The following is a 24,755-nucleotide window of genomic DNA, read 5'->3' as shown; positions in this document are numbered from 1 at the left end:
CATATATATAATTGATGTACATTGTATAAACATCAACACCCTTTAATACTTTTCATCCTAAGAATGGGCTTAATACTGATAAATTCATTGAGACCAGGGTGTTGATGAGCATTTAACATTATTTGCATACGCAATTCTAGGACCTCTAAATTATATTTTGTTATCTTTCCTTGAGGGTCAAAAGGTTGCTGTAACACACCAAAAAACTTAAAACTATGTTCTGCATATTGATTAACATGTCTAGCTAATGCATTTGTTAATTTTTTTTTTTTTTTTTTTATTATTTTTGATATCTAATAAATGCTCTCTAATACGCTCTCTCAAATGCCTGCTAGTTTTACCTACATAAAAACCTTCGCAATGTTGACATGTTGCAATGTACACAACATTGGTAGAAAAACAATTGATATTGTGATTTATCTTAATGTTGTGTCTATTTACTATTACGTTTGTTCCAGTGTTTAACAGGTACCTACAAGTTGAACATCTGCCACATTTGAAATTGCCTGAAGGTTTGTATGAATGATTTTTAACATTAACATTCAAACTTTCAAACAAATCCTGTAAAGATGTATCTTTCCTATATACAAAGGTCACTTGTCCTTTAAATATTTCACCCATGGTCTTATCAGCTTTTATCAGATTCCAATTTTTATTAACTATATTCTTTACACTGCTTGATATGTTATTAAATGTTGTAATATACAATGGAATATTATTACTTATATATTTTTTCAAATCAAATTGTTGATCCTTACACTTATTAATATTAGATATTTCACCTGTATTATTCAATAAAGCTTTATAAAATCCATTATGTCTCTTACCAATCACTTCCTTTGCAATATTTCTAACTCCTGATACTTGCTCCAAGGAAAACCATACAGGTACTACAGAGTCCCTGACTCTCAAGTTTCTTTTAAAAAATCCTACTACTGACCCAGAGGTCATTTCCCAGGGGCCTAAAGGTATAAAAGCAACTACAGCTAAGAATCCCACCCCTTCGGACAGGGATTCCCGAGCTTTAGACAGATGGGGTAAAAAAGTATATACCTCTGCAACTCTCGCCATAGGGCATTGAATTGACAGATGTGAAATTGTTCAATCTCACCAATTGTTCTTACACACGGGTTCGGAGCCGATCCTCTGCTCCGAGACGGCCGCATCACTAGCTCCGCATCTTCGAGAAAGCTCGAGGCACAGTAATATCCCATGATCCTCAGGTGCTAACCCTCAGATCTAGTTTGCCGCTAGCAGCAGATTGCATTGAGAGGCTCGGGCCAGTATATTTTTTTCTACTTTCTTGATATATATTTCTCTTTTCTACAGATTTATAGTCATATCTTAGTGTTTAAATAAGTAATATAGTATAGGGTGTTATTTGTGAGTATTTAGACTAGATTAGTTTAAATTTTCTCTAGTTAAGGCCTACGGGTTTTTTCCTGTCAGGATTGACAGTATTTTAAAAAATTTTTGCCTTTACTTTCTCTTTTTTATTCTATATATATATATATATATATATATATATATATATATATATATATCATAGTGTGCTGTGTGTTTTGGATTTTTATATATATTAGGTTAGATTTAAATTGTTGATTATTATTCCAAACTTTTTTAAAATTATTACACTTAGTATTATATAGTGTTTTTTCTTAAGTGTGCTGTGTTTTTTTGGATTTTCTTTCAAAATGTCAGAAAAAGCCAAATCTGGCTTTAAAAGGTGTCAATGCGGACAGAAGATGTCCATTACTGGCAACCACTCATCCTGCGTCTACTGTCTTGGCCCTCTCCACTTGCAGGAAGACTGTTCCATTTGTCATTCCTTTAGTGGGAGGGTCATGCTGGAAAGACGCAGGAAGTTGGTTGACAGAGGGTTGCTTAAACCCGATTTTCAAGAGGCCCTGGACAAGGCTGAACAGGTATCCAAGTCTTCGAAGGGGTCGAAGTCTTCAAGAGTGTCAGAGCCCAAGTCATCGGCTCCGAGCACCTCTTTTCAGATTCGGACGCCGGCTCCTATGACCTCGGTGCCAGGTGTCGAGCGTTTATCTCTGACCGAGGCTCAGGTATTGGAGCCGGTGTCAGAGGTACCACCATCTGCTATCCTTCGCTCGGTGACTGCTTCGATCCCTTCGACCCGTTCTTCGAGGCCCCTTTCCAACTCCGATGTGGACCGAGTGGTACAGAAGCTTATGGAGAACTCTGCTTTGTCCAAATTAATCGGGGTTTCGTCCAAGCTGGTTTCGAAACTCGAGACTATTCCTGTTCCCTCAACACTTCCTCCTCCGAGACCCGTCGAGTCATCGGAGCTAGGAATCAAAGAACCGATGATTGTAGAGCCCTCTGTGCCGAAGCCTCCAGTAGTGCTATCAGCTCCGTTGACCTCTACTCCTTCGGAACCAGCCGAAGAGTCTAAGATCTTTCCTAGGTTCCGGGGGGGATAGTCGAACCGAGATATCGGTTCCGACTCTTCCCCTCGGTGCCTCGGCTCAGATCAGTTCGGATCCGTCCTCTGTGTCGGAGCCCGTGGTTCCGATTCCGGAGAAACAACCTTCTTCGGATCGGGTCGGATCTTCTGGTCAGGGCACCGGTGCCTTTGACATCATGAGGAAGGTCTGGTCTGATCAGACACATACTTCATCAGTATCTTCGTCTCCTTCCCCAAAAGGTCCGCGTTCTGCTTCTGTGCCTTCGGCTCCTACCAAGCATCGAGACCCAATGCCTCAGAAGTCCCCACAGGGAGACTCTGGTTCCTCAGATGCATCCCCAGAAGCTCCCGCTGAGGATGTTCCGAGGAAACAATTGTGCAAGAGGAGGCACATAAATTCCCCCCAGGAATCTCTCACATCTGACACCGATTTAGATGAAACAGAAGGGTCCCCACGGTCCCCCTCTGAGGATGTCTCGTTTGCAGACATTGTGGAAATCCTGAAACAAAGGGGGGACTGGCAAACCCTTACCCCTTCTGTGGATGAATCGGTCTTGCTGAAGGCATTTGGGACTTAACCTTCTACCTCCTGGGTGACTCCACCATTTGACTATCTCATGGATCTAATAGCCCGGAGGGCTTGGGAAACCCCCGATACAGTGGAACCAGTCCCTCGTAAGCCAAATAAATACATGATGGCCCCCCAGGACAAATCTTATCTTACAAAAGGGGTTCCCGTGGATACCATGGTGGTGGCGGCGGCCACTAAGAAAGAGATGTCTGAATCATCTTCCTCTGTCCATCCTCCTAATAAGGATTCTAGGACGATGGACAGATATGGGAAGCGCATATTTAGTTCGGCGACTTTTTCCATCCGATCGCTCAACTACCTTACGCATTTCACGTGTTTACAGAGAGATCTCATTAAGGAACTGGGAGATGCTCTCCAGGGAAACACAGATGCTGCTGTCGCCGAGAAAGTGATAGCGCAACTTAACACCCTAAACTCCATAGTGAACTCGTCCATGAGGCTGATTTCATACGCAGTCGAAGGGTCGAGTAGAGCGGCAGCTTCAGCGATCGCCCTGAGAAGGCAATCCTGGTTGCGCTTATGCTCCTTTGCGGAAGCCTTTAAGTCTTCCTTTGCCAACGCCCCCTTTGATGATGCCTCCTTGTTTGGGCCCAAAGTAAAGGAGACACTTACGAGGTGTGAACAAGAAGGGAAGACCCTGTCTGCCGTAGGGGTCCGTTTTTCCATCCCATCTAGACCCTACCCTAAAGGGCAACGAGGAGGAAAAATGGGGTTCCGAAAGACTCTGGGATCTTTTCAGCACACCCAAAGTGATGCCCCCTCCAGAGGCAGAGGAGGGGGAAGAAACGGAAGACGCCGCCCAGCCGGCAGAGGGGGTCCGCAAAATCAGGGCGACAGACTTTCTCTGGAAATCCCTTCCAGCACTCCTGAGTGCAGGCCCGACTGTCCTACTCTGGAGTCAGTCGGGGGTCGCTTGGCTTTATACCCAGAGGCCTGGCTAAATCTAACATCAGATTCCTGGGTAAAAAGCATAGTTACCAGAGGCTACAACATTCCCTTCATCAAAATGCCACCCAACTCCAAAAAGCTCCCAGACGTTCCACCCAGTCTGCGAGACCAGACAACCGTAGAGATAGGAAGGTTGCTCGAAAATAGTCATCCAACCAGTCCCGGCGGACCAAATAGGATCCGGAACTTACTCAAGGTTCTTTTTAGTTCCAAAGAAAACAGGGGACTGGAGGCCAATTTTAAACCTCAGCAAATTAAATACCTTTGTGGAAAAGGAAAAGTTCCGGATGGTCACGCTACAGTCAATCCTTCCCTTTCTGCAGAAGGGCGACTGGATGTGCTCTATAGATCTCAAAGACGCGTACTACCATATCAAGATGGCCAAGGCATCCAGAGATCACCTGCGCTTCCGGCTGTGAGCCAGTCATTTCCAGTTTCGTGCTCTGCCCTTTGGTCTCACCTCAGCCCCCAGGGTGTTCACCTAATGCATGGCAGTAGTAGCGTCTCACTTGAGATGAAGGGGATTCCGGGTGTTTCCTTATCTAGACAACTGGCTCCTATCCGCCACCACCGAATATCGTCTTCTACAAGCCAGGGATTACACCATCAGTCTCTGCTATTCGCTAGGCATAACGGTGAATTTTGGAAAATCTGTCTTCTCGCCGTCACAGCGTATCTTATTTATAGGAGCCCAGCTAGACACCTCCCTGGCTCAAGTTACTCTCCCCCCACCAAGAGTGTCAGACCTCAGACCTCAAATTTTGGTCCTTCTACACAGCAAGAGAGTCCCTGCACGACAAATATTAAGAGTACTAGGCTTGATGGCAGCCTCCCTTATTGTAGTTCCCTTAGGCAGGATGCATATGAGGATTCTTCAATGGATGCTATTCGCCCAGTGGTCATATCGACAACTTCCATTGTCACACGAAATCTTGATCACGAATTTTTGCAAGAAGGATCTCTTGTGGTGGATACACAGTCAAGATCTAACACTAGGGCGACCGTTTGTATTACCCAGTCCGGTAGCAACTCTAACCACGGACGCTTCCCCGATAGGGTGGGGGGGATTCTTTCAGGGACAAACAGTCTAAGGTCAATGGTCCAACTTGGAGTACAATCTGCACATCAATGTTCTAGAGCCGAGGGCAGTGTTTCTAGCGTTGCAACACTTTCACAAGTCCTTACCTCGGGGAACAGTGACAGTTCAGACAGACAACATGTCAGTGGTCTGGTACATAAACAAGCAAGGGGGAACCAGATCTTACCCGTTATGCAGAGAGGCCCTCAGAATTTGGCAATGGGCAAAGTCCACTGGACGCTTTCTGATAGCAACGCACATCCCGGGGACTTCCAACGTAATTCAGCAGAGCCATCCTGTTCCCTCACGAGTGGTCCCTCAAACCTCAAGTGGCGGAAGAGATCTTCCGCAGATGGGGCCAGCCTTGCTGCGACCTGTTTGCATCCCCATTGAATGCCAAATGCAGAAGCTACTTTGCCCTGTTACCCCCTCCAGGGGGTGTCCCCAGGGACGCACTGGTACACGATTGGCCCCCGGGTCTCCTTTACGCTTTTCCTCCTGATGTCCTTCAAGGATGCATCTGCAGTCCTTACAAATGGGTTGTCCTGTCGTCAGGCAGCCCTTCGGTCGGCCGGATTCCAAAGTCTGGGTCTGGCCTCGGCTGGTGTCGCACTTCACCTGACGTCATAGCTGCAGTTCTTCGGGTATAAAGGCATCAGCCGACGCCATTTTCCTCAGTCTTTCTTGCGCGTGGCCGGAAGCAGAAGCTGTTCGCAAGTGCCGGTCGGTCAGAACCAGAGATTACTACTACCGAATACTACTTCGAAGTCTTCTAAAAAGGTAAGTACCCCGTTGGGGACTCTTTCTTGCCTCAGCCGATGTCAGAAAAAGTGAATAATTGTTTAACTTGTGGGAAACAAATACCTCATAAAGATTTCCACTCTTACTGCTTACCTTGTTTAGGCCCAGACCACGACGTCGCAGCTTGTCTAGCCTGTGGTTCTTTTAACCGACGGACGCTTAGACGTCGGTCTGAATTTGCTGAGCTGTTTTTTGGCTCTGATTTTGCTTATATTATGCCGTCGGATCCTCCGACTTCACAAATATCCAAAAAACGCAAGGAAAAGGACCGACACTCGCGGTCTGCGGTTTCGGCTGAAACCGCGGTTAAGCCAACCGCGAGTGTCTCGTTTTCGGCTGAAACCGAGCAAGCGGTTCTTCCTTCAGCCGAAAACATGCCTTCTACCGAGGCCTCTTCAAACCTGGTAGAATCGGCTTTTGAAATCCAACCTGCGGTTGCGGTTTCTCAGGAATTATCTGACACTATTCCCTTGGATATCTCAACTCCTGCACGTGGAGCTGCTAGGCCTCCTGCAGCCATGTCCATTAAGGCCTTTGCCAGGGCTAAAGCAGCTAAAGCTACAAAATCTGTGCCTGTTAAGACCCCTTCTCACAGGCCCAGCTCCAGTTCCCGAATGCTTTCCTTGGCAGAGGATCTTATTTCTTTAATCCGGGGATCCCAACCTCATCCAGACAGGGCCTCTCATCCACCTCCAGAGAAGAGCCCTAGAGCAGAGCCCCCTGAGCCAGTGTCCACAGATGATTCCTCTGATTCAGAAAATACAGACCCTCCAGAGGCTCCTTCTTCCCCTTACGAAGACTCTGATGCTGAAGAGTCCATCCCTTCTGCCTCTCCACCTGAGGAATTTTCCTTTGGGGAAACCTTACATGCTATGAGGGAACAATTTCAGTGGCAGGGCCAAGATTTTTCAGACTCCAGAAAAAGGCTTAGAACCTTTTTGCATTTACCACAACATAGGCCTTTAGCTATACCTCTAGTTCTTTCTGTTGTAGATGATGCATTTGATGCTTGTACTGCTCCTGATTCATTACCTCCGGCCCCTGCTAAGCCCGATAGGTACTACAGGGTCCCGGACACGCATCACCATTTATACAAGGCTCCTTTTGCAGATCCCGAGACTATCTCCCAGGGGCCTAAGGCTGTAGCAACTACCTCTGCTAAAAATCCCCTCCCTTCTGAAAGGGAATCCAGGTCCTTAGAGAGATGGGGTAAAAAAGTTTACCCTTCTGCTACTCTGTCAGCTAGGGCCTTGAACTGTCAATTTCATATGATCCAATATCAAGAATTTATGCTTGACCAGTTAACTAAAAAACTGTCCTCTGATGAACCTTTTGATAAGAAGTATGTTCAGGAAATGGTACATAACATTCAGCAAGTTAGTAACCATTCTTTAAAATGCGGCTATGATGCACTGGAGGCTTCCTTTAGATCAGCCATGACTGGCACAGTTATCAGAAGGCATGCATGGTTGAAAGAGCAGGCCTTACCGGACCATGTCAAATCAAAACTGTTAGATGCTCCCATGGACAAGGCCAATTTATTTGGTTCTCCTGCACAACAGGTACTGAAGAAGATGGAGTAGAAGGCAAAATCTGTACAAACAGTGAAAGATTTCTTACAGGTCCAACCTCCAAGGTTTAGCAGGAATTGGCCCTCCAAAACTTGGTCCTTTCCAGACTCCTCTAAAGCACAGAAAGGCAGGAATAGGCGATCAAGAGGCAGAAACCAATCCAGGGGTGCCTACAGGGGACGCCAGTGGCAGGATAACAACCAGCGAGGCACAGACACAGCCACCACCACTGCAACAGGACAATCACAGTGACTTGGCTCTGGCACAGCCTACCAGGGAACAACTAGCAGCACCCTTAGGCGGAAAGCTAGCCTTATTCTCAATAAACTGGCATTACATCACAAGAGACAAGTGGATTTTACAGACAATAGACCAAGGCTACAGGTTCCACTTCCATACTCTACCAGGGAAGAGAGGAATGCCAAACCTACCGCCAAATCAAAAGACAGAAGCTCTAAAACAAATATCTCAATTATTAAAGATGAGAGCTGTGGAAAAGGTACCATCTATGGAGCAAGGAAAGGGATTTTACTCCAGACTCTTCCTGGTACCAAGAAAAGAGAACAAATGGAGGCCTATTCTCGACCTGTCCGCTTTAAACACATTCCTCATTGTTCCAAAATTCAAAATGCTGACTCTACAGCAGCTTCTTCCCATGCTGGGCAAGGAGTCTTGGCTGGTAACTCTAGATCTCAAGGAGGCATACCTGCACGCCCCCATACGACCAAATTGCAGAAGATACCTCAGATTTCTTGCAGGATCAGAGCATTATCAATTCTCAGCATTGCCCTTTGGCTTATCTACTGCGCCCAGAGTGTTCACGAAATGCCTGGCATCAGTAATTGCTCATTGCAGGCTTCAAGGAATCCAAATTTACCCCTACCTGGACGACTGCCTGATACAAGCGGACAACAAAAACAAGCTAACAGAAGACTTACAAAGAGTCATTTGCCTGCTACAAGCCCTGGGATATACAGTCAATATAAAAAAGTCAAGGCTGATACCACCCCAAAGAATAACCTTCTTGGGTGCAGAGCTGGACACATCAAAGCAAATGGCATTCCTAACTGCAGAAAAGCAAGAGCAACTACCTCTCTACTTCTTGGCATTAACCAAGCAGAACCATCTAACAGCAAGAAAAGTACTGCAAGCCCTGGGCTTCATGGCATCCTGCATAATATTGGTCCCTCATGCCAGACTGCATATGAGAAAGCTACAGTGGTACCTAAAGAATTTATGGTCTCAACACAAGCACAGCCTAGAAACCAAAATTCCAATAATCCCATGCCTGAAGCAAGAGTTCCTATGGTGGGCGGAGGCCTGTCAATCAAACACAGGATTGCCCTTCTACAGCATTCAACCAAGCCAAACCATCATGACGGACGACTCAGACCTCGGTTGGGGCCCACATGCTGGACAAGTGCATACAAGGCTTATGGACTCAAGACCAGCTGCACCTACACATAAATCTAAAAGAAATGCTGGCAGTAAAATTGGCAATCCAGACATTCAGACCATTTCTCCGAGAAGGTCAGTTGATGATAAGGACAGACAACACCACAGTTATGTGGTACATCAACAAACAGGGAGGCACACATTCATACCCTCTATGCCGGATGGCACTGGACCTATGGAATGTGGCTCTGAGCTACAACATTCAGTTACAAGCAATTTTGTACCAGGAAAAGAAAACATTCTAGCAGACGTTAAGCAGGACTACCACGGATGCCCACGAATGGATGCTGCATCCGGACATCTTCAAAGCCATTACAAGAAAATGGGGACTCCCAGAAATAGACTTATTTGCATCCCCACGCAATCACCATCTAAAGAAATTCTGCACAAGGACGTACCACCCACTTGCTTGGAAGGTGGACTCCCTATCTTTCAGTTGGAAAAACCTGACAGCATATGCATTCCCACCACTTCCTTTGATGCACAAGGTGCTATTGAAGATCAAAGAGGACCGTCCAAGGATCATTCTGATAGCTCCAGACTGGCCAAGGCAACATTGGTACCCATTACTAAGGAGCATGTCTCGGGAACAAATATGGACACTACCCCTGGTTCCATTGCTGTTAACACAGAACAACTACAACATCCTGCATCCAAGCCTGAAAACTCTGCAGCTGACTGCCTGGAACATTTCATAAGATCAATTAACCCAAATTTATCACAACGGGTTAAAGACCTTATCCTTGAGGCTCGCAGGCCCTCAACAAGGAAAAATTATGCAGCAAAATGGAAAAGATATCTCATTTGGAGTACTGCAAAGGGAGAAGATGTGTCACTGGTAAACATAGCCAACATCCTGGAATACTTGGCAGAGCTCTTCCACACAGGCCTGTCCTATTCTTCCATCAAGATACATGCATCAGCAATTTCAGCAGAATACAGCTTGGATCCTCCTGTCTTCTCGCATCCTCTGCTCAGGCAGTTTCTGAGAGGAATTAAAAATGTAAAACCTCCTAGGAAACAACCATTGCCAGCATGGGACTTGAACTTTGTGCTAGAAAAATTGACACTTCCTCCTTTCGAACCAGCAGCAACAGCAGAATTACAATACTTATCATGGAAGACTGCTTTCCTGCTGGCAATCACTTCAGCAAGAAGGGTATCTGAACTTCAGGCATTAATGGCAGTACAACCCTTCCTGATCTTCCATCAAGATAGTGTCCATGAGAACAAATCCTACTTTTATGCCTAAGGTGGTATCCAGAGTATCTTTAAATCAGGCTATCCACCTACCTACATTCTTTCCCAACCCACAGAACAGGGGAGAAAGACTGTTGCATACCTTGGATGTACATAGACAGTTACGCCACTACCTGGACAGGACCAAGGGCAATAGAAAAACTGACCAGCTACTGGTAGCATATGCAACAGGAAGGGAAGGAAAAGCAATTTCAAAACAGACAATCTCCAAGTGGATAGGAATTTGCATTAGATTTGGTTATTCCTACCATGGAAAGAAAACTCCAGAGAACATCAGGCCTCACTCTACAAGGGCTACAGCCACTACCACAGCTTTCTTACGAGGAGTGGCTACCAAGGACATTATAGAGGCTGCTACTTGGACCTCTGTGCATACATTTGCCAAGCATTATAACTTACCCTTATACTCCAGATCCCGAGCAGGTTTTGCCACTGCTGTTTTGCAAGGGATCCTAACTACACCATAATCTCTTCTTTCCTCCACCCCTAGTTTGGCTATGGTATTCTACCCATTTGTAAGGACTGCAGATGCATCCTTGAAGGACATAGTACAGTTTTGTACCTACCATAAATGTAGATGTCCGATAGGAATGCATCTGCAGTCAGGATTACCCACCCGCCTTCCCCTCTGTGGTACTCCTAGGGTATTTGCCCATCCTATAGCTAGCTGGGGGGGGGGTCTATTATGGTGTATTTGTTTGTATATATGTACATACATGCTTATTTTTTGTGTTTGCTCTCTACTATTTGGAAACATTGGCATTTATCCAAATTTAGCCTTCCAAGAGGGCACCTGGCATATGGGGCAAGAACCACTGAGGAAAATGGCATCGGCTGATGCCTTTATACCCAAAGAACTGCAGCTATGACGTCGGGTGAAGTGCGACACCAGCCGAGGCCAGACCCAGACTTTGGAATCCGGCCGACCGAAGGGCTGCCTGACGACAGGACAACCCATTTGTAAGGACTGCAGATGCATTCCTATCGGACATCTACATTTATGGTAGGTACAAAACTGTACTTTCTACTAATTCCCAGGTTTTTACAGAAAGCCAAACGTCTGGACAGGACCATAATACTGATTGCCCCATTCTGGCCTCGACAAATCTGGTTTCCCTTCCTTCAATCTCAAGTGGAGGAACCATGGATGCTGGACCCGGAGCCAGACCTGTTGACACATTCTTCGGGAGTTCCTCACACCTTCCTCAAGTCTCTCAAACTGACAGCTTGGCTGCTCCGCTTCCCATCTTAGCCAGGTCGGAGTTACTATCCCCTGCAGTACAACAAATTATTGCATCTTCTCACAAACCATCTACAAGGAAATTGTACAACAGCAAATGGAACCTTTAGACTGGGCCTCCAAACAAGGTATAGATCCATTCGGGGCTCCAGTACACAAGATACTAGATTTTCTTACCACACTTTTTCAAGAAGGAGCATCAACGTCCACTATAAGGGTTCAACTGGCGGCTATATCCAATTTTCATATTGGCCATGAAGATGGTTCTCTTATGTCCCACAGGCTTTGTAAAGCCTTCATGAAAGGTACCTTTCACCTCCGTCCCCCCTTTCTTAATCCAGTAGCCCCTTGGAATCTTAATCTCATGCTGTCACAACTCATGTTGCCCCCATTTGAACCAGCAGCCACAACTCCGTTAAAATTTCTTTCGTGGAAAACACTTTTTCTGGTTGCCATCACTTCCACCAGGAGAGTTTCAGAGTTGCAGGCTCTATCTATCCGACCCCCGTACATGATTTTTTCATCCAGATAAGAGTAACCTTGCACACCAATCCGTCCTTCCTTCCGAATGTTTGTTCGATTCAAAACATCAATCAGTCTATCGAACTACCTACCTTCTTTTAAAACCATTCCAATAAGTTAGAATACACATTGCACAAATTGGACGTTCACAGGCAACTGAGATTTTACTTACATAGGACAAAAGAGTACAGAAAGTCAAACCAACTATTTGTCTCATATGCTGACTAAAGGAAAGGACAGGCAGTAACGAAAGATGTTCTTCATCTCACATTGCTGCAGTCCTTACTTATGGGTAGTCCGCTGTCCTCGGTCGGCCCGAATACCAAAGTATTAGGCTGACGTCGGTCATGGGTGCCTAGATCTGACATTAGAGCGTCAGGGTATAAAGGCGCATGACCGACGTCATATCCTCAGTCTTTATTGCCGCATAGTCCGTTGCAGAAGCAGCGTTGCAAGTGCCGTTCGGCGTTCTGAAATTTTTCGTTTTCGGAGTTTCAGACCAATACCAAGTTGGGCTAAGTACCCCGTTGGGGAATATTTTTGTTTTTTCTTGCCTCAGTTACTTACCGGATGTCAGAAAAAGTGAATAATTGTATTTCTTGTGGGAAACAGATACCGCATAGGGATTACCACTCGCTTTGTATTCCTTGTTTGGGACCGGAGCACGACGTAGTCGGGTGTCGGTTTTCTGCTAGGTTTAATAAGCGCACTATAAAACGGAGGTTAGATTGCGCTAGGTTAGTCTTTGGCAAGAGGTGTAATTATAATATGCCGTCGGATGTTCCGACGCCTGCTTCTACTAAGAAGCGCAAAGACAAATCTTTTAAGCCTAGGCAGGATGATTCGTCCGTTTCGGACGCCGGACCTTTAGAAGCTACAGCTGAACAGGTGGATCCGGCTGAAGTTTCTGTTGAGTCCCAGGGGGAAACTTTGATTTTACAGGATGTGGCCTCTCAGGAGGCAGGTCAGGCTGAAGAGGCCTCTCAGGTTACTATTCTCCCTTCTATGCCTAGGATGGTTAGGCCTTCTGCTACTGTTTCTAAGGCTCCTTCTAAAGGCAGGTCTGTCTTGCCTTCCTCTGGTGTCAGTTCTGGTTCTTCAGGGTCTGTGCCTAAAAAGCACATGCTTAAAATGGCAGAGGATTTGATTACTTTAATTAGAGGTTCTATGCCCCCTCCTGATAAGAGGCCCAGGATGGAGCCAGAGTTGGAAAGTTTGGAGCAGGCCTCAGATGATTCAGAGTCTTCTGCTGAAGACATTCAAGATTTCCCTCCTTATTCTGATTCTGATGCAGAGGATTCCACTCCTTCTGCTTCTCCTCCAGAGGATTTTTCATTTTCAGAAACTCTGCATTCCATGAGGGAGCATTTTAAGTGGGAGGGACAGGATTACTCTGATTCCCGGAAGAGACTTGGGGAGTTCTTGTTTTTACCACAACATAGACCCTTAGCTATACCTCCGGTTTTGGATGTTGTTTCAGATGTTTTCTCGGAAGCTTCCCTTAATCCAGATTCTGTGCCTCCTGCCCCAGTTAAACCGGACAGGTATTACAGGGTGCCTGAGGCTCATAAATATCTGTATAAGAGTCCTAGGGTGCACCCAGAAACTATTAGTCAGGGGCCTAAGGGTGTTAGAGCCTCTGTTGTTAAGAATCCGGTTCCTCTGGATAAGGAAGCTAGAGCTTTGGATAGATGGGGTAAGAAGGTGTATACCTCTTCTACTTTAGCAATGAGAGCTTTGAACTGCCAGTTTCATATGTTGAAGTATCAGAATTTCCTCCTTTCTCAGCTAAGATCTAAAGTGGATGCTTTGGCAGAGGGCATAGAGTGTAAAGAATTGCAGGATTTAGTGCATGTTTCTGAACAGGTGGGTAAGCACTCTTTGCAATGTGGTTTTGATGCTTTACAGGCTTCTTCTAGGGTGGCGCCACTGGTTCAGTTATTCGAGGCACGCCTGGCTTAAGGATCAGAATTTGTCTGAGCATGTTAAGTCTAGAATTCTGGATGCCCTTTACAGTCTGAAGTTTTGTTTGGTCCTCCTGTGGAGTCAGTCTTAAAGAAAATGGAAGACAAGGCTAGGTCTATGCAGACTGTTAAAGATTTTTTGCAGGTACAACCTCCAAAGTTTAGTAGAAATTGGCCTACTAAGGGGTTGGACGTACCCTTCTTCTGATTCTCAGTCTAGGGGTAGATCTAGACGTGGTAGGGGCAGAGCTCAGAGTACCTTCAGGCCGAGACAATGGAGTTCGCCTGCTCAATCTGCTGGTGAGGGCAGGGGCCAGTCCTTTCGTAAACAGGCCCAATGACCTGCATTTTCAGCTGCCAGATTCTTCTTGCCTGGCAGCTCCTTTGGGAGGAAAGTTGGCTCTTTTCAAGCAAAATTGGCATTTAGTCACCCAGGACAAATGGGTATTGGACATTATAAACCGAGGTTACAAGTTCTATTTCCATACCATGCCTCCTTTCAAAGGCATGCCAGACGTCCCTCCTCGGCAAAGGATAGAGGCTCACAGACAAATTTCTTTACTTCTTCAAATAGGAGCTATACAGCCAGTTCCTCTGTCAGAAGTGGGCCTAGGATTTTATTCTCGCCTGTTTCTAGTTCCAAAGAAAGGGAACACGTGGAGACCAATTTTGGATTTATCTATCCTCAACACTTACCTGGACATTCCAAAGTTCAAGATGCTGACTTTGCAACAACTTTTACCTCTGTTGGGAAAAGATCACTGGATGGTTACTCTGGATCTCAGAGGCTTACCTTCATGTTCCTATCAGGCCCAGTTGCAGGAGGTACCTGCGTTTTCGGCCTGGAAATTTACATTATCAGTTCTCTGCATTGCCCTTTGGCTTATCTACTGCGCCCAGAGTGTTCACAAAGGTTCTGGCTCCAGTGATAGCTTTTTCAGACTCAGAGGAATACAGATTTATCCTTATTTGGACGACTGCCTGATTATTGCACAAGAAAGGGACGAACTTCTTCATCATCTACAGTATGTGATGGCAGTGTTAAGATGCCTAGGGTATTCTGTGAACGAAACAAAGTCCAGTCTAGTACCCTCTCAGGACATGTGCTTTCTGGGTGTGAGACTGAACACAGCTTCCCAGATGGCCTTTTTGACCCCGGACAAACAAAGAAGCCTTTCTCTTTATTTCCATCAAATGTCTCTACGGTCCAGGCTGACTGCAAGGACAGTCCTTCAAGCCTTGGGGTTCATGGCATCTTGTATTCTGGTACTTCCCAATGCCAAATTGCATATGAGGAAGCTTCAATGGTATCTCAAAATGTATGGACACAGCACTGCCAAGATCTAGACACTGTCATTCAGATAATACCTTGCATTCAGAAGGAGTTTTTGTGGTAGGCTCAGGAATGTCACCTAAACAAGGGACTCTCTGTGACCCGCCAGAGGCGAGTCAGATTCTAACGACAGATGCCTCGGACAAGGCTTGGGAGCACACCTCAATGGAAAATGGGTGCAAAACACGTGGCCTGTCAAACTCCAGCATTTGCATATCAACTTGAAGGAAATGTTAGCAGTCCAGTTTGCATTGATGGCTTTCAAAGATTTACTTCACCCAGGGCAGGTGTTGATTCAAACAGACAACACTACTGTCATGTGGTACATCAACAAGCAGGGGAACCCATTCTTACCTTTTTGCAGGCAAGCGATGATTCTGTGGGAAACTGCTCTCAATCTACACCTCAATCTTCAGGCAAGGTTTCTACCAGGAGCACAGAACTCCTTAGCAGATGTATTGAGCAGACAAATAGTGGATCCTCACGAATGGAAATTGGATCCTCTTGTATTTCAACAGTTGACAGTGTTATGGGGAACTCCAGACATAGATCTGTTCGCTTCTCCACTAAATTACCAATTGCCAAAGTTTTGCACAAAATGTTTCATCACACAGCTTGGAAGGTGGACGCTCTATCATTCAGTTGGAACAATCTGCATGTATATGCCTTTCCACCTCTGCCTCTTCTTCCCAAGGTACTTTTGAAGGCCAGACAAGACAAGCCAACCATGATTTTGATAGCACCGGATTGGCCTCGACAACACTGGTACCCACTACTGAGGAGTTTAGTACGAGAACCTCCATGGCCTCTGCCTTTGATTCCGCACCTTTTGTCACAAGAGGACAGTCACTTCCTCAATGTCAAGATTCAGTCTCTGCATCTAACAGCCTGGCATATTCTGTTTTAGACTCTGGAGGGTCTCAGCTTTCACAACAAGTTTTGAATGTTATTTTGGAGGCCAGGAGGCCTAGTACCAGGAAAGTTTACGCTGATAAATGGAGGAAATTTTTTATTTGGAGCAAAGGAAAGGACTTTGATGTCTCCAAACCTGATTTAAGTGTTGCTCTTCAATATCTTACTGAGTTATTGGACAAGGGTTTGTCTTTCTCCTCAATAAAGGTCCATGCTGCAGCCATTTCTGCTCACTGTGATTGTGACCCTCCTTTATTCTCTCATCCTTGGTTTAAGCAATTTCTTAGAGGGGCAAAGAATATAAGACCCCCACGTAGAGCTCCTACTCCTGCTTGGGATCTCAATTTTGTGTTGGAAAAACTTACTCTACAACCTTTTGAGCCTGCAGCTACTGCCGAGTTAAAGTATTTGTCATGGAAAACTGCTTTTTTGTTGGCCATTACCTCTGCAAGAAGGGTTTCTGAATTACAGGTCCTCATGGCAGTGGAGCCTTTCCTGATTTTTCATAAGGATAGGGTATCTTTAGCACTAATCCTTCCTTTATGCCTAAAGTGGTTTCTAGTGTGGCCTTAAATCAAACTATTCATTTGCCTACTTTTATGCAAACCCCAAAATAAAGGGGAGAAAATTTTGCATACTTTGGATATTCACAGGCAGTTGCTATTATTTGAGCAGAACCAAGGAGTTCAGACAGTCTCAGCAATTGTTTGTTTCTTTTGCTTTGGGTTCACAGGGTAAACCTGTTTCAAAACAAACTATTTCTAAATGGATTGGGTTTTGTATTTCTTTCTGTTATTCCCATCATGGTAAGGAGATTCCTGCTGGAATCAGGCCTCATTCCACTAGGGCTACTGCTACTTCTACGGCCTTTCTAAGGGGTAGCTACAAAGACATTTTGGAGGCAGCTACTTGGAGTTCAGTGCATACCTTTTCTAAACATTACCACCTTCCTCTTTATTCTAAGTCTAGGGCTGGATTTGCCACTGCAATTTTACAGGGCATTTTAGCGCCCCTAATGCTTTATGATTTTACCATCCTCCCTTTCCCGTTGCTTTGGGATTCTACCCATAAGTAAGGACTGCAGCAATGTGAGATGAAGAACATAGTACAGTTTTGTACCTACCATAAATGTAGATGTTCAAGATCCACATTGCTGCAGTCCAATTTACCCTCCCTCCTTCCCACTGTAGTTTGACTTGGTGCTATGCTTTAGGTGATGGTTGTTGTTGGGCATGTTTTTGGGAGGTATTCTGTTTTTGGCTGTGGCCTTTCTGGTTTGGCCTTCTGACATCTGGGGCAAGAAAAGACTGAGGATATGACGTCGGTCATGCGCCTTTATACCCTGACGCTCTGATGTCAGATCTAGGCGCCCATGACCGACGTCAGCCTAATACTTTGGTATTCGGGCCGACCGAGGACAGCGGACTACCCATAAGTAAGGACTGCAGCAATGTGGATCTTCAAACATCTACATTTATGGTAGGTACAAAACTGTACTTTACCTTATCCAAATGGCTCTCAGATTGCATAAATTGAATCGAAACAGCAACTCCCTTTCAAACCCAGAGCTCATTCTACAAGGGCGATTGCTATCTCTTCAGCCCATACCGCTTGTTTGCCTTTAGATACCATTTGTGCAGCGGCAACTTGGGCAAAACCACATACTTTTATCACCCACTATAAACTAGACAAAAGCTCCAGGGACAGGGCGACGTTTGGTTCCACTGTACTCAGGAATGTTCTCCCTTGAGCCATCCAGGAAAAGGGAGCTAGGAACGCTACCCGTGTGTAAGAACAAACGGCGAGATTGAACAATTTCACATTAAGAAGTTATGTTCTTACCATAATGTTCCATGTGAATTGTTCATTTCGCCTTTGTTCTTACATTCCCCCCCTCCATCCCCCGTCCTGCGGTCTGGGAGAACGGTTTCAACTGAATTCCTTTTCAGCCTTTTCTAGATATTGTTAGCATATTATTGTACATTAGTAGTGGCATCTTTTCTCCCGTATTTGAGAGTAGGGTTCCAGACACTGTGTAGTATCTGTTTATAAGTGTTCAAGACACAGTTCTAAAGGGATTCTTGTGGTATAGCAAACTAGATCTGAGGGTTAGCACCTGAGGATCATGGGATATTACTGTGCCTCGAGCTTTCTCGAAGATGCGGAGCTAGTGATGCGGCCGACTCGGAGCCGAGGATCGGCTCCGAACCCGTGTGTAAGAACAAAGGCGAGATGAACAATTCACATGGAACATTATGGTAAGAACATAACTTCTTATTTCACATGCTGAAATACCAGCAGCATATTATGGAACTTGAGCAAAAATTATCTACCTTTATAGACTGTGCAGAAAATAAATAATTACAAGAGCTTATGCATTCTGCAACTCAAGCCAGCAAGCAAACCTTGCAATGTGGCTATGACACCCTAGAAGCTTCTTGCAGGGCAGCAGTCACTGGATGTGCTTCATGTTTCACTGTTGCAGTCATTACATTTGGGTGATCTGCTGGCAGGTTGCCCTCAGTCGGCCTGAATAACCAAGTGTTGGGTCCTGCGTCTGTTGCTGTCTCCTCTTCCATGACATCAGGTCGTCAGGGGTATAAAACATGCAGCAGACGCCATTTTATTCAGTCTTTCTTGCCGTGCGGTGCCCGAAGCAGAAGCAGTTTGCAAGTGCCGGTCGGCAGACTCCTGAAATTTTTGCATTCGAGTTTCAGACCCAAAGTCTTCAATTAAAGTTAAGTACCCCATTGGGGAAACATTTTCTTGCTCCTTACCGATGTCAGTAAAAGTTAATAATTGCATTACTTGTGGGAAGCAAATACCTCATAAGAATTTTCATTTGTACTGTATTCCTTGCCTAGGCCCAGATCATAATGTGCCTTGCTGTCGGTTTTGTGCTAGATTTAACCAACGCACTATTAAGCATCTATATATCTTTGCTTCAAAATATTTTGGAAACAGATTTAATTACCCTGAAATGTCGTCGGATAGTAATCCGACTACCGGAGTTCACAAAAAACGCAAAGAAAATGACAGAGAGAGACCGTCGTGGTCCAAAACAGACTAAGCTTCTCCTAAGCCAGTCGCCGTTTCACCGGTACTCAGTGAGGCTTTTTCACAGCCCCTGATACCTGTTACTTTCAAGTCGCAGGCCTCTACCGAGACCTATGTGGAGTCCGGCATGCCATGAGAATCTGAGTATTGTACCTGCAGATGTCTCTCCCTTGGATGGGTCTGGAGCCGCTGAGCAGGCACCGGCTTCAGAGGGTGTTTTCAGGCCTTAACATTTCTATATAAAACTGACGCCAGCTTCAAAAACAGACAAAAGCATCTTCTAAGGCTAAAAAAAGACGCATGAGCCACGTGTTCAGGCCACTATGCCTAAAAAACAGATAATCAAAATGGCTGAAGACTTAATTACCTTGATCAGGCCCCCCCGATAAGAGGCCTAGGCAAGACACTGATTATGAATCTTCAGATCAGGTTTCTATTTCTTCTGATTCCTCTTCTGATCAGGAATTTTCTATACCTCCCTATGAGGATTCAGATGCAGAGAAATTCATCCCATCTGCAACTCCTCCTGAGGATTATTCTTTTGGAGTAACCTTGCATACTTTAAGGGAGCATTTTCATTGGGAGAATCAGGATTTCTCGGAATCAAAAAAGAGGCTTAGGGATTTCCTTCTTCCTCAGCATAGGCCTTTGGCTATACCTCCTGTATTGGATATTGTTGATGATGTGTTTTTGGAATCAAGCATGGCTCCTGATTCCCTACCTCCGGTTCCTAGTAAGCCAGACAGATATTACAGGGTTCCTGACTCCCACAAATTTTTATTCAAAAATCCTGCTGCTGACCCTGAAACTATCTCACAGGGTCCCAAAGGTGTAAAGGCCTCTACTGCTAAGAATCCTACCCCCTCTGATAGAGATTCCAGGGTGCTGGATAGATGGGGAAAGAAGATTTATACATCGGCAACCTTGGCAATTAGGGCCTTAAACTGCCAGTTTCATATGCTTACATATCTACAGCATGTTATGGGTTTATTGAAACAGAAAATTATGTTGATTTCTGAATGTGTGGAAAATGAATTACAGGAATTATTGCATCCAGCAGAACAGGTTGGAAAGCATACTTTGCAATGAGGTTTTGATTCCCTGGAGGTCTCTTGCAGGGCCGCAGTTATTGGATCTGTGATTAGAAGGCATGCCTGGCTCAAGGAGCAAAACCTGCCTGATCATGTTAAAGCTAAATTGTTGGATGCACCTTTACAGCATGATACTCTGGTTATAAGGCAGAAGAGGTTTTAAAGAAAATGGAAGACACAGCTAAATCAATGCAAACTGTAAAAGATTTCTTACAAGTACAGCCACCCAGATTCAGTAGACACTGGCCTACAAAAAACTGGTCCTTTCCTGTGTCCGACAGAGCCTCACGGGGCAAATCTAGGCACTCAAAAGGCTCTAGATACCAGTCACAGGGTTCTTATAGGTCAAAGCAATGGGATGCCTCTACCTCCAAATCTGGTGGAAACAAAGCACGACCCTACAGTAAACAGTCTCAGTGACTTCCCCTTGCCATCACCAAGCATTTATCTTGTGGCAGCCCCCTTAGGGGGAAAATTAGCACTTCATGCTCAGAATTGGCAGATGTTCATCATGTTTCACTGTTGCAGTCATTACACTTTGCTTATCCTGCTGGCAGGCTACCTGCAGTCGGCCTGAATTCCAAAGTCCTGGTCCGGCATCAGTTGCTGTCACCTCTTCCCTGATGTCAGTGCTCCAGGGGTATTTAAGATGCAGCCGACGCCATTTCCTTCAGTCTTTCTTGCTGCGTGGTGCCCGAAGCAAAAGCAGTTCGCAAGTGCCGGTCGGCAGACTCCTGAGATTTTCGAATTTGAATTTCAGATCCAACGTCTTCAATAAAGCTAAGTACCCCGTTGGGGAAACTTTTTCTTGCTCCAGACCGATGTCAGTAAAAGTTAACAATTGTATTTCTTGTGGGAAGCAAATACCTCATAAGGATTTTCATTCTTACTGTATTCCTTGCCTAGGCCTTGACCACGACGTTGCTAGTTGGTGGTTTTGTGCTAGATTCAACCAACGCACTATTAAGCGTCTGTTCGATTTTGCTTTACATTATTTTGGCTGAAGGTTTAATTATATAATGCTGTCGGAACAACCGACGACCGGAGTTCATAAAAAGTGGAAAGACAAAGAAAAGGACAGGCATCTGAGGTCCAAAACTGACGACGAAGCCTCTTCTAGGCCAGTCACCGGTACGCCGGTTCTCAGTGAGGCACTTTCGCAGCCCCTGACACCCGCTACCTCAGAGCCACAGGCCGCCTCTGACTCCCACGTGGAGACAACTAGGCCTCTGGAAACTCAAGGTATTGGACCTACGGAAACTAATCCCTCAGATGAGTCCGGAACCGCTGAGCAGGCACCGGCTTCTGAGGGTGTTTTCAGACCTTCACAACTTACCATTGAATCAACAGCCAAGACAAAGGTACCATTAAAGACGAAGAAACAAGTACAGCATTCTCTTGGACAGTCCTCCATGCCTAAGAAACAGATGCTTAAAATGGCCGAAGACCTCATTACTCTAATCAGGGGTTCCCATCCCCCTCCTGAGAAAAGGCCTAGGCAGGATACAGACTGACTCCTCTGATCAGGTTTCCATTTCCTCTGATTCCTCTTCAGACCAGGGATACTCTTTACCCCCCTATGAGGACTCTGATGCTGAGGAATCTATCTCTTCAGCCTCTCCTCCTGATAATTACTCTTTTGGGGAAACTTTACATACCATGAGGGAACATTTCCATTGGGAAAGTGAGGAATACTCAGAATCCAAGAAAAGGCTCAGGGATTTCCTCTTATTGCCTCAGCACAGGCCCCTGGCTATTCCGCCTGTACTAGACATTGTGGATGATGTGTTCTATGAATCCAGCTTATCTCCTGACTCTCTGCCCCCTGCTCCAGCCAAGCCAGATAGGTATTATAGAGTCCCTGACTCTAAAAAGTTTCTATACAAAAACCCTTCTGCTGATCCAGAAACTATTTCCCAGGGTCCAAAAGGGGTTAAGGCTTCCATTGCAAAAAATCCAGTACCCTCTGACAGAGATTCCAGAGCTTTGGATAGATGGGGGAAGAAAGTATACACGTCTGCAACTTTAGCAGTAAGAGCTTTAAATTGCCAGTTTCACATGCTTAAGTACCAACAATATTTAATGGCTCAGTTAAAACAGAAAATGCTTGCTAGCTCAGAAGCTCCTGATTGTAAAGAAATGCAGGATTTATTGCATGCAGTTGAACAGGTGGGAAAACATACTCTGCAATGTGGTTTTGATTCTTTAGAGGCCTCTTGTAGAGCCGCAGTTACAGGTTCTGTTATTCGAAGACATACTTGGTTAAAAGAACAGAGTTCACCTGAACATGTTAAGGCAAAGTTATTGTATCCTTTACAACATATACCTTGTATGGTGTTAAGGCAGAAGAGGTGTTAAAGAAAATGGAGGATAAGGCTAAATCTATGCAAACAGTCAAGGATTTCTTACAGGTACAGCCACCTCAGTTTAGCAGAAATTGGCCAACAAAAAATTGGTCCTTTCCAGTGTCAGACAGGCCACAGAGAGGCAGATACAGACACCCAAGAGGCAGATCTCAACCCCAAGGCTCAGACAGACAATGACAGTGGGGCACCTCAACCCTAAAAGGAGGTGAGGACAAGTCTCAACCTTACAGGAAACGGTCACAATGACTTTCCCTTGCGTACGCCAAGCACGTCCCTTCTGGAAGCCCCCTTAAGGGGAAAACTAGCACTTTTTTCTCAAAACTGGCAATCACCCAAGACAAATGGGTCCTGAATATTGTGTGTCAAGGTTACAGATTCCACTTCCATACTTTATCAAAGCTAAAAGGAATGCCAGACCTGCCACAAAATCCATGGGCAGAGGCACAAAAACAGATTTCAGCCCTCATGGACATGAGAGCTATACAGAAAGTACCACAACAGGAACAAGGACAAGGATTTTACTCAAGACTCTTCCTGGTCCCCAGAAAGGACAAAGCCTGGAGGCCTATACTGGACCTTTCAATTCTGAATACTTACCTGGATATTCCGAATATTCCGAAATTCAAAATGTTGACATTACAGCAGCTTCTACCCATGCTGGGCAAGAAGGCTTGGCTTGTTACTCTAGACCTCAGAGGCATACCTGCATGTCCCTATCAGACAAAATTGCAGAAGATACCTCCGATTCAAAGCTGGTACAATGCACTACCAATTCTCTGCACTGCCCTTTGGCTTATCTACTGCGCCCAGGGTCTTCACAAAGTGCTTGGCACCAGTAATTGCATTTTGCAGAAGGAATTCAAATATATCCATACCTGGACGACTGCCTCATTCAAGCAGAGACAAAGGACATTCTTCTACAGCATCTGGCGTTTGTGAAAAGGTTGCTAATTTCTCTAGGGTACACAGTAAACGAAAATAAGTCAAAACTAGTGCCCTCACAACAGATTACATTCCTGGGTGCCAGCTTAAATACAACGGCCCAGATGGCTTACCTCACGCCAGACAAACAAGTGCAACTAACTCAATATTTTCAACTACTGGCAAAAACATCCCATCTCCCTGCAAGAAAAATTCTGCAGGCCCTGGGTTTCATGGCATCCTGCATACTACTAATACCATATGCCAGACTGCATATGAGGAAATTACAATGGTACCTAAAAAGTGTTTGGACTCAACATTCTCACAGTCTAGAAGCAGTAATTCCAATAATTCCCTGCCTACAACAGGAGTTTCGATGGTGGGCACAGGCATGTCACCTAATCAAGGGTCAGCCTTTTACCCAACCCACAGCCAGGCAAACTCTTAACAGATGCTTCGGATTACACCTGGGGAGCACATGGCAGGAACATGCATTCAGGGCAAGTGGACCATAGACCAGATGCATCTTCACATCAATCAAAAAGAGATGTTGGCTGTTCAAAATGCCCTAACGGCTTTCAAGGACCCTTCTACACACAGGACAACTATTACTAAAGACAGACACCACAGTAATGTGGTACATAAACAAGGGGGCACTCACTCTTATCCCCTATGCAGGCAAACCATGACCTTGTGGAACACAGCTCTAACGTACCAAGTTCACCTGCAAGCACAATTCCTGCCAGGAAAGAAAAATATTCTGGCAGACGACCTAAGCAGAAATATAATGGACCCTCACAAATGGAAACTGAACCTATAAATCTTCAGCATAACACAAAAATGGGGATGCCCAGACACAGATCTTTTTGCCTCCCCTCTGAATTGCCAACTACAAAACTTCTGCACACGGACTTATCACAAACAAGCATGGAAAGTGGATGCTCTTCTGTTCAGCTGGAAAAACCTAAAAGTTTATGCCTTCCCACCACTGCCTCTCGTTTCAAAGGTACTCCTAAAAGCCAGACAAGAAAAACCACAGATGATCCTGATTGCTCCAGACTGGCCATGCCAGCACTGGTACCCTATCTTAAGGAACTTGGCTCAGGGCCCACCATGGATTTTGCCCCAAATTCCACACCTTCTGACTCAACAAAACAATCAGATCCTGCACGGTCAGCTTAAAGCCCTAAACCTGGCTGCATGGCAGATACTT

At 45.3% G+C, this 24,755-nt stretch overlaps 1 protein-coding gene across 1 annotated transcript in view; it reads left to right on the top strand.

Moving 5' to 3' along the window:
* The window catches only part of PPP4R2 (protein phosphatase 4 regulatory subunit 2), a gene marked incomplete in the record, with an annotated part of 674,825 nt that overhangs the window by 579,989 nt on the left and 70,081 nt on the right, over nucleotides 1–24,755 (top strand). The window contains 1 exon segment of the mRNA XM_044077974.1: nucleotides 459–512. Coding sequence (XP_043933909.1) covers nucleotides 459–512 — 54 coding nt within the window.

The sequence above is a fragment of the Protopterus annectens genome, chromosome 7.part0, assembly GCF_019279795.1.
Source record: "Protopterus annectens isolate FY-2018-M chromosome 7.part0, PAN1.0, whole genome shotgun sequence".
In the NCBI taxonomy this organism is placed as follows: Eukaryota; Metazoa; Chordata; order Ceratodontiformes; family Protopteridae; genus Protopterus; species Protopterus annectens.
The sequence above is the reverse complement of the archived record's forward strand: the minus strand, read 5'-3'. Positions and strand labels throughout refer to the sequence as shown.